General features: G+C 42.8%; 1 protein-coding gene across 5 annotated transcripts; it reads left to right on the top strand.

Moving 5' to 3' along the window:
- Window positions 1-2,717: 2,717 nt before the first annotated feature.
- Window positions 2,718-10,340, top strand: LOC135279258 (borealin-2-like). Of its 5 annotated transcripts, none has more exons than XM_064386486.1 (11): window positions 2,718-3,177; window positions 3,909-4,037; window positions 4,608-4,679; window positions 5,035-5,075; window positions 5,434-5,494; window positions 6,136-6,203; window positions 6,863-6,930; window positions 7,595-7,633; window positions 8,705-8,837; window positions 9,056-9,142; window positions 9,908-10,340. In XM_064386486.1, the coding sequence occupies exons 1-11, from the start codon at window positions 2,733-2,735 to the stop codon at window positions 9,953-9,955; spliced, it is 1,191 nt and encodes a 396-aa protein (XP_064242556.1). In that variant the 5' UTR covers window positions 2,718-2,732; the 3' UTR covers window positions 9,956-10,340. The 5 variants fall into 5 exon arrangements, with proteins under 5 accessions (XP_064242556.1, XP_064242557.1, XP_064242560.1 ...); XM_064386488.1 differs by lacking the exon at window positions 2,718-3,177 and adding an exon at window positions 3,348-3,627; XM_064386487.1 differs by lacking the exon at window positions 4,608-4,679.
- The last annotated feature ends 142 nt before the right edge of the window (window positions 10,341-10,482 follow it).

Raw genomic sequence — 10,482 nt, 5'->3', positions numbered from 1 at the left:
GCTGACACTTAAATCTTCCAGTCCTACTGCTGTCTGAATGATCCTGAGTGCTTCTCAAAGCCCAGCTGAACAAGGTGGCTATCTAGGAGTACAGCTGAGTGACTCCACTAATCTCTGCCAGCTTCCCTGCAAAACAAAGGACAGCTTCTGTTTCTCTAGAGCTGGAAGCTGGACACCTTCTGCTAGCTCTGATAAAGGGCTCAAGGAACAGAGCTTTCAGCATTCAGATGTGAAAGCATTAGCATTTGTCAGGCTTAGGCTCAGCTGTTACAGTGTTTATTCATCAAGAATATCACATTCAATCTAGTCATTTATTTGAAAGTGTTATTTAGAAGTAAAACTGATTTTGATGTCTGCTGGCACTTTGTGAGGCTGCTGTTGTAGCTGGTCCAACACCCTGTGCTGATCCAGCTTACTAAAGCCAAGGGCTGGAGAAACACCATCCAGATAAAGCTGTGCCAATTTCTCATGTCAGGAAGACGGGATGCTGCCAGTGACTGTCCTCACCACAGCAGCTCCTGTCTATGACCCAGCATCAGCAGTGGCTGAGCTCCTCACAGCTCCTTAATGAGGCCTGTCAGAAGAATCCACTCCTCTCAATCACCTGCCAGGGGTCACAGGTTATAAATGGAAATGGCATGGCTGCTACACAAAGCTGCTGTGGAGGATTGGAGAAAAAATGATGTTTTTCTTCTCAGAGCAGAGCACTTCTGGGAGGAGAGCACACTGAGAGCACTTATGCTGCTACCATCCATTGAAAAATACAACCTGCCAGCACCCACCACTTGGCATCCTTAATATGCACTAATAAATAAAACAAACCCAGAAAGCAAAACCGTGGGAGGAGGTCAGAATAATGATGTGAAAATAAGACAAACAGCACTTTCCTGCTCTAGGAATGTGTCCAAATCAGATCTGGCTTTGGACTCTTAATGCAGTGTAGATTGAAACTAAGATCTAACAATGGGAGTTAGAATATTTTTTATATTTTTGTAACTACAGCTTTTTCATGGGGTAGTATTTGTAATCTAATAAGTCAATAGATTTTATATTTGCCTTGCATTTGCACCTGATACTTCTGGAAAAAATGTAAAGGTTTACAAGTTTATAATGATAATTTACAGGTGTGAAAGGCTTTTTGTTTTAAGTCGGGACAGTAATTCTTACAGTTTTGAATCAAAATATAATGGCATAAACTGAGTTTTTTCTAAACATTCTATTATGGTGCCTTTTCTGTTTCTGACATTATAAGGGATAACAATTTATTCTTGATGCATCTCATATGGAAGGGTGGTGATTTCTATTGTCCATCCACAATATTTGTATGTATTGTGATAAGGTTAATGTGCATTTTTGTGGAACAATCATGTAAACCTAAGACAAAAAGGCTTGTTTTCCATGTCTTTGAAATATTTCATTAACAACAGACAATTCTTCCTTTCAAATGCATGCTTATAGGTTTGATCTTCCTCCAGGTGCTCCTTATAACAGTACTTCAGATGTATAAGACTTCCAAATAATAAAGCACATGTTAAAAAAATGGTAATACTTCTTCATTTTCTATATCACTGGAGCAACGTCAGCTGGATTGCACAATGACACATTTAATCCCATGTTCAAACCAATATTTACTAATATTTAATACCCATGTACAAGATCATTAATTTCTGCATCACTCCAGTTTATGGACCTGACATTTGTCCAACTTATTACCACAAAATTATTCCCTACAAGTGCAGAACTGTAAATAGAGATGGTCTTAGGCAAGTTTATGCTCATAATTAATTCTGTAATGTAAGGAGTTGTAACCAGGAGTGAGGCAAGCCAGAATTCTTTCTTCACAGCGATGATCAGTCAGGCAGCAGGGGCTGATCACCTGTGTCCTGAAAGCTTTGGTGAGGTGTTGTCAGTTCCCTTTTTAAAAACCTTCTTTCATGGCTTGTAGGAGGTTAAAGGTACAGAGCAGCACTATCTAGTCTTTCTGCAGTGACACCTCAGAATTACTTTAGTGGTGTGTGTTTGGTAATTTCAAAAACAAAACTTAGGGAAAGGGAAACTAGTCCTGCTTCTGTAAACATACATGCATATGCCAGAACTACCAAAAGCAGGATATTATTTTCTTTATGTCAGGATTTTGAGTCTTTTCTGGAACAGAAACATTTGCCTATTTGTCTGGAAGAGGTTTTCTTTTTGGGGGGTGTGGGAAGTGGAGTGCATTGTTTGTTTTACAAACAAGAAAATTGTCTGATACAAAACATTTATATTATGAATTGTCAGATTTTTTGTATCTCTTTTTGAGTGACACAGTCTGTCCCATCTGGCTCAGGAGATGTGCCAGATGCATTGATACAGAAAAAGCTACTCACTTCAGAGAGCTTGCAGCATCCATATACACAATGTGAGAACCACTAGTGTTTTAAAGCATTATCTAAATGCCTTTTTGCACAGTTCCTTGCTCAAATTTGTACAAAACCCAAGACACAATACCTCTAGTATTATTTTTTTTTAAAATTTAGACACATGCAAGATAAGTTTCTTCATGGAATTCTATTTTTAATGATATGGATTTGAATATTTTTATATATTCAGTACTTGGTGTAGCCACCCTTTCTAATGTTCCCTGTTACTGCATTTTGGTTAAATCTGCCTTCACCTGATCAGAATTTGCACAAGCTGTAACCATTTGCACTGGACAGAGCAGGTTATTCCCTTGGTTATCTCTGAACCCCTGCATGCTCTGCACACTGAACAGCAGCAGTTTAGCCAAACCCAAAGCTGAGCTCTGGAACAGGTCCGTCCTGTGGAGCACAGAGCCCTCCCAGCACCGGGGAGCCGGGGCAGCGCCAGCAGCGCCTGCCCAGCCCTGGGCATGGAAACGCTCCCCTGCTCCAGCGCAGCTCCTGTGTGCCCGGGCCGGCTCCCAACAGGGAACAAAACAGCGCAGTTCATCTCTCTGTGTGTCTGCCCGGGTGCAAGGATCATTAAGTCGTGGAATCACAGAATCACAGAATGTTGAGCGGTTGGAATGGACCTTAGAGATCAGCTTGTCCCAACCCCCTGCCTGGGCACGGACAGCTCCCACACGGTTGCTCAAGGCTTTATCCAGCCTGGCCTTGAGCACTGCCAGGGTTGTGGCATCCACAACCTCTCTGCGTTCCAGTGTCTACCACCCTCGGGGTAAATAATTCCTCTCCGTTATCTAACCTCAGCTTCCCCCTTTCAGTTTGTATCCATTCCTCCTCGCCCTGTCACTCACGGGTGCCAATGCCTGAGGCACCGCCGAGACGGGGCACTCCCACCCCCGCTCCCCTCACGGCGCTCCCTCCCTTCTGACGGAGCCCGGGCACCGCGGGCTCCGCTCGTCCCCGGCCCCGGCCGCCCTGCCCGCCCCGGGGGTGTGTCCGGCCGGTCCCGCTCCGGGCGCGGCTGCGGGCACGGCTCGGCCCGGCCCGGCTCGGCTGTCGGCCATGGCCCCGGGGAAGGCCCCGTGCCGGCGGCGCAGCAGCGACTCGGGCGTGGAGCCGGACCGCGGGGCGCTGCCCCGGGACAGGGAGCAGCGCACCGCGCTCTCCCAGAAGAAGAGGGACCAGCGCATCGCGCTCTTCCTCAGCGACTTCGACCAGCAGGGTAGGGCCGGGCTGCCCGGGGCGGGGAGGGAACGGCGGCTCCGGGCCGGGAGAGCCCGGGCCGGGAGAATTCCAGGCCGGGAGAGCCCCGGGCCCTCAGGCAGGGCCGCCTGCCCCGCGCCCCGCGGTGGCGGCTGAGGGAGGCTCCGGGCGCTCCGACTCCCCGCTCAGATTTCTCCGGATAAATCGCTGTTTTAACTTTCTTTTATAGCGCGGTCTTGCGGTGCTTGCACTTGGAAACATGTAACACGCGGGGCAATAAGAGCGTGTTTTGTTTTAAAGCCAAGGAGCACATCCAGGAGATGAAGAAAGAGCTCGATTCGCTTTTGCAGACGGCGGAGAAGGCGTTTGCGGTGGAGCTGCTGACGATGCCGGCCGCCGTCAGGAAGATGAAGAGGAAAGAGGTGCTCGGTGAGAGTGTGTGGCCCTGTGCTCGGGCAGCGGTGTGCCCGGGGCTGCGGGGAAAACCTGGGAACTTGCTGGCTTTCAGGAAAAGGTTTGCTATGTCTGCCCTGTATTTTAAGCAGATCAGCTTATCTGCTGTTACCCAGCAGATGCTCGCTGAGCACTCCTCGTCAAGTAGACTGATCTGTGTGACACAGGGTATAGAATTAGTTGGTCTCTAGTCAAGTAGACTGATATAACACAGGGTATAGAATTAGTTGGTGTCTAGTCTGGAGAGTACTCTTATGTGTGCACTTAAGTAATCTTATTTAAAGTCTGAAAAGACAAGGAATAATTACAAACCTAGTGTTTTCTGTGTGTAAAACCAACCATTTTTGTTCGTCTGAATCTGTTCATCCTTAGCCACCGAGATTACTTTGCAATTTGACCACTCCTGAGCCATTCTAATCTAGTCATATACCTGTGATGAAAAACAAACAAGTTTAACTCCCATTGATGCAGAGGTTTAAGATGTTTACACTCAGCATCAGATGTATATTCTGGTGACAACTGATGTTTCTGGAATCTACTTTGCAGCTGGAAATTGTAGGGGCTACACAGAGATCAAACCTGAACCTCTTGAAGAACTTGAGTTTACTGTGAGCCTGAGTATGTATTTTGGTGTCCTTCTGGAGAAACTTTTGCCCAAGAGCATTAGCTGTCTGCAGTGCAATGTGTGCGTGTGGTGGTTCTTTGAACGTGGGGGATCCCCTGTGTGACTACACTCAGCATTCTTTCAAGGATAAACACTGACATGGCCTTACATTTTTGTTGTTGTTTTGGAGGAGTGACTGTCCTACAAACTGCAATCTTGTTCAAGTGTAACATGTATGCTGACCTAGGGTTACTTATTTAATCACTGTAATCCTGAATTACTTGTTTGGCTTCTGAGCCCATAAGAATATGAAGATAAAAATTATGTGAGTAACAGCATCTAAATAAGTTATATTTTCTTGAGTTACAGGTTTGCAAGGACGGGAGGAAGTGGCTCTTGCTGCTGCAGCGGTAAGTGTGTGTTTTCAAATCTTATCATAGCTTACAGAATAGAATTCTTCTCTCCCTGTTGTAAATACTTCAGACAAATTATTTCATTTGGCTGTGTGTTTAAACAGAAGATGATATGAAATGACTAGGCAGCCAGCCACGGTGCAGTTATGAACATTACCTAAAGTTTTAGGGTCATCTGCTGGCAGAAATTCAGATGTTTCCAAAAAAATCCCAAAAAAACCAACTGGTGTTTAGCCAATCCCACTTCCTGTCAGTTGCTTTCATGTCCTTTTAGTTCACTGCCTCTTGTAACATAATATGCATCTACTGGGAAAAATCTGACAACCTTTCCTTGTTGGATAAACATTTTTTTCAGACTGACTGCTCTGTAGAAGACATGCCAAATCCCAAACTGGTGAGGACCAACAGCAAGAAAGGCAGGTCAACTCATTAATATATAGCCTGTGGTTCTTGCATTTTCTTTCTTTTTTTTTTTTTTTTTTTTTTCTGGTTTGAACTGAGCATTTGTAAAATGAATGTTAAGCCTGAAGAAGACAAGAGGCAAAAGTGCATAACAGACCCTGCAGCATTCAGTGTGGAGAATCATGAGCTATGCTGCTGTAGAGGTACTTTAAAGCATGAGATATGAGCTTCTGTCCTTTGTATTTATCAGGGGAAATGGTGAGAAGAGACAGATTTAAGGCTTTACAGTATAGCAGCAGAGCTAGGAAAGTCACAACCTCTTAGGTTTCCCTTAACATTCTGCCCATTGAGCTTTGTAAGAAAAATACCATTTTTCTTCATATCCCCAAATATGCAATTAGGAGGATACTACCACTGGGGTGTAATTCTGTTTTGTCTGTGGGCTGGGATTGTCTGGGGTCTTTTACCTGTCCTGTGTGTCCTGTGATGAGCACACAGAGTTTGCTTTGACCTGTGTCCCAAGTGAATGACATTGGATGGCACAAGGGCCAAAGCTGTCCATGGTGGGGAAATAGGCTTTAAACATGAGGCTGAAGTGGTGTTTTATGCTCTTCATGAGATCTTTATTCTCCTTGTCTTGCTAATACATTTATAGTTAAGGTAACTACAATTGTTGAATATGAAGATGCCAAGCACAGTTCTGCAAAGAAAATAACTAAAAAAGTAAGTTGATTCTGTTTTTATTCAAAAAACATAAGGACTTAATCAGTTTTGACCTGCCACAAGCCCTGCTAGACCCATGAGAAGGCAGGCCAGTGCTCTGCTATCTGTTGGAAAAGTCAGTTATTTTAAATTTAATGTATTTGAAGTTAAGCAAGGCTAACTGTAAATTATTTTCATAATGAAATATGGTATCTGCACTTCTAGTGACTAATTCACACAGGCTGGCAAGTACTGGCATAGTCATTCTCTCTTGACTTGCCATTAAGTCTTGATGTTTTGAGGAACCATATTTTGTGGAAACTTTATTTTTTAAATCAACCTTGTGTTTAATCCATGCTCTTCTATAACTGAGTAGTGCATTCTTGTGTTTTAGTTTTGCCACCTCAGTCTGCCTGGGCAATGTAGCTCCTCAGCCAGACACAATGTAGCAAGCTGACAACAAATACAAAAGATTCTGTGCAATTACAGACTTTTAGTGTAAAAAGGCTTCTTTTAGAATGTATATTTGGCATTTATACATATATGTCAAAGGTAACACTATGGGGCTTAACTACCCTTTTCCAACAGGGAATTTTTACAGTATTGTTTCCTGCAAATACCTATCATTTTGCTTTCAAATGAGACTTTTTTTAACTGCAATCTTATATATAAATTTTTAGATTTCCAAAACCAGGTCGCTGGTTTCACTGGCCTCTGGTTTAAGTGGCAAACTGAACTCTCTTTCTAGGTAAGACTGATCTTTGATAGCTTATTTAAGTCACATGAATTTCTGAGTGCTGAACACAATTATTTTCAAATATAGTAGCTGAGACTTGAGCCCAATGGGAATACATCTGATAAGGATTCTTCCATAACCTGAGATGCACTGTGGTGATGTGAACCTGAGCAAAAAAGCACCTGTAGCTGATGAAGGCATAATGGTGCAGTTCTGAACTTAGGGGAGCAGTACAAATTCCCAAACAGTACTAATGGCAGAGAGCATGCAAGGAAAGCATCCTTGTTCTGCTAGTACTACTGAACTGTTGTGTAATAAACACCTAACTTGGGTATTGCAGCCCTCCCTTGCTCAGTAAATAAATTATTATTGTGTTCTTGTATGGTTTTAATCCCACCACGTTATGTTTACTACAGCAGGGCTTTTTCACGTGTGTTTTTCACACTAAATCCCTGTCATGGGCCACTTCAGCATTCTCTAATCTGCTTGTGTCTACCTTCATCCTAGCTAAAACTTTACAGTAGAAGTAGATGAGGAGGAAATAAATAAAAATAGTAAACCAACAAAATAAAACCCCCAACAAAACACAAAGCCAATAACAACTTTTAAGTGTCTGTTTACTCTTCTGCTAGTGTAGCCTGCAGAAGGATGCTAAGTCTCTTCGTTTTCATTGCAGTGCCACAAATCTCAAAGCCACTCCAAAGGGAGCTAAAAGGTGAGGAATTTTCAGTTTGCTCTTAATAAATAATGTGTTCAATACAAAGATATATTATTATCAATTTAGATGTAACAGATCTTCATGGTCTGCCACTAAATGTGACAGTAGGGGTGCCAAACCAGTTACACCTCCTGCTTTGGGTGTGGGTGTTAACTTACATTATTGTGGAGGCACAGGATTTGATGTCCTAACTAAGTCAGTTTTTAAAAAAATGTATTTAGAGTATAAATACTATTCTCACTCACTATTTACAGACTTTCATCCCAAACTTGTTCTCAGAGCCCAACCTTGGGCTAAAAATGTCACCAATACTGCTTTGTTAAAAGAAAAATAAACCAATCCCCACAACCAAACTCCTCAACCAAATACACTGATAATCAGTTCTTGGCATCTTGAATAGTCAAGATTTTCTGTTAGTATCATTCTGCATACACTACAGTTTGCTTTTGGCACAAGCTGAAGTGACAGGGTGAACAACTTAAATGGGTCCTGAAACCAGTAAATGGTTCAGTTTCACCTTGGCCTGCTATAAATGTCAGAGGCTTGTTTCCATGCAGAACACACCCAAATCTTACATTTTTAAAGTAAAATAACAATAATAACTGTTTTATAATGAAAAGTTAGGAATTCTGCATGGCATAAGGCACACCCTGTGCCTCTGAGAGGTAGCAGCTTTGGTATTTATTGATATCTCCCTCTGTAGTAGAAAGATACAGCACATGTCTTATCTTAAGCCCTAAGGCACGAAGTTTCCTCTTTCCAAAACTGTAAACATTCACTGCTGATATTGGAGAGTGGATATTCTTGTTACTGAGTGGCCAAAATGTCATCTTGTGTCACAGGCTTACAAGGTTACTGCAGTGGCAGGGTCATAAAACCTTACCCTGCAGTGCCCGTAAGTGCTGCTCATAGCTGGATTTCTGTATCTCCTGGCAGAACTAGAAAATTTTAAACATGACTGCCTCTCTCCTAGGTGTAATTCCTACTACTGGCATTTGCTTCATGCTTGAAAATTTCCAGCAGAGCATAGCAAGTTAACCTCAGAGTGACATGTTCCTTGTATTCTAGTGCTGGATTACAACAGACTGTCTCAAGAACTTTACCTCCGAGTGGAAGAGTTCAAGGCATGTTGAAGAGAAGTAAATCAGTACCCCAACATAAAAGTGTTCCATTTGTCAACATTCCCCTGGCTGATGGACAGGTATCTCTTTTTTAAAAAAAAAACATTTTCAACTTACAGTAGTTGATCAATGCAAATAGTCTGATAGTGATAGCTCTTGCAATTCCTAAATGAGATGCTGCTAAACAAAAGGAAAAATGGTTGCCAAAGTTTTGCAGTGTACAGGGGAGCACATGAGTTTCAGAGAAGCTTGACATGCAAGAAAAATCTTTTCATCTTATAATTGTTTCTCTTCACAGACACTCTGTACAGCTGGTGGAGACCTCCGTAATATTGATGTGCAGCTCCTAAATCAGGATACAGTACAGCACATCCATAACCTGGTGGTAAGCTTGAACTAGGAGACCCACAGATCTGTGCATTCAGACAGCTGGTCCCAGGCTTTCATGTCAATTCTGTTGTGAATGCAAATTTAAACTCTTTGGAGTTTAAGCCTAAAATGGTTGGCATCAGTTGGAGGGAGGAGAAGGGAGGGGAGAACTGCTGCACATGGATCATGTGTAAAAGCAACTGCACTGACATAAGCATGTGCAGTTTGGTGACAGCCTGAGGGGTCACAGGAGCATAAACTCTTCCTTCTGCAGTGCTCTGGTGGCTGTCCTGCCATGTGAGCAAACTGCCATTCTCTTATCTCTCATTCACAAAGGCTGACAAAGCTACAGCTCAGTTTTGGGTCTTCTCACAACCCATTATTCTGTGTTCCTTGCTGAGTAAGAACTATACACCTGTTAAGTCCCTGCTGCAGTTGAACAGGAACTGCCTTAATGGTTGTGAAGCAAAATAAAGTGGAACAGAACTTTGTAGCACCTACTGCCCAACCCTCCTGAAGATGAGGGTGCCTGGGCTATTGTTTGAAGTAATGGAAATCTATCCAGACATGAGACACTAACCAGTTTAGTACAGAGAGCAGTGCAGCTGGGTCAGGCTAAAGGTCTGGGAGCTGTTCTGTGGTGTTTGTTATGGCCCTGCCTCTGTAGGCAGACAGTGGGGAGTGAGTGAGTGAGTGCTCACTGCTTGCTTTAATAGTAGGGGCCTTTCTTCTTCCAAGCACTTTTGGGCAGCTTGAGCTAAAATGAATTTTCCCCCCTCAGAGTGAGCTGACTGTACTGTGTGGAAAGGTAACACCTAAACCAAGTTAATGGAACTGTCTTGTGACTACAGAACACTGGTGACTGCTCTTGCCTGCTGCCTCCAAAGTGTTGAAATCCTGTCTATTATGTCTTAATAAAGCTGTATACTGCCCAGTAAATGTTTATATAAGCTTTTAGATCATGTGATGTGTCTTATTAAGTTCCTGTTATGAAGGATACCAAAGCAGAAGAAAATTTCTTCTTTATAAAAGGCTTAGGTTGGATTTTAACTAAGTTCACAGCAAAATGAACAGTAAGAGGCTGTATATAAGAAATAAGTTTCTCTAATATCAACTGACAAACTGAAATACAAGGTATTAAATTTTTAGCATCTTGTAGGTATGTGGTAGCATATATGAATCTAACACAGAAATAAAATTTATTTACAATCTTATGTGTGACATGACAGTAATGTGCAAGATGACAGATAAAATTAGAATTTCTTATCAGGTGCTGCTGGCAGGAGCCCAAATTAATGCCAGCTGAGGACTGAAACAGAACTGCCCTACAGTGATCAGCTCTTCCTCCACCCCTTC

The sequence above is a fragment of the Passer domesticus genome, chromosome 12 (assembly GCF_036417665.1).
Source record: "Passer domesticus isolate bPasDom1 chromosome 12, bPasDom1.hap1, whole genome shotgun sequence".
Lineage (NCBI taxonomy): Eukaryota > Metazoa > Chordata > Aves > Passeriformes > Passeridae > Passer > Passer domesticus.
The sequence above is the reverse complement of the archived record's forward strand: the minus strand, read 5'-3'. Positions and strand labels throughout refer to the sequence as shown.

Bases quoted from the DNA above. Each gene is read 5' to 3' on its own strand.
- LOC135279258 (XM_064386486.1), top strand. From the start codon at position 2,733: ATGCTCTGCACACTGAACAGCAGCAGTTTAGCCAAACCCAAAGCTGAG. The intron at 4,680-5,034 runs GTATGTATTTTG...CTTGAGTTACAG, and splicing joins TGAGTTTACTGTGAGCCTGA to GTTTGCAAGGACGGGAGGAA. The intron at 8,838-9,055 runs GTATCTCTTTTT...TTCTCTTCACAG, and splicing joins TTCCCCTGGCTGATGGACAG to ACACTCTGTACAGCTGGTGG.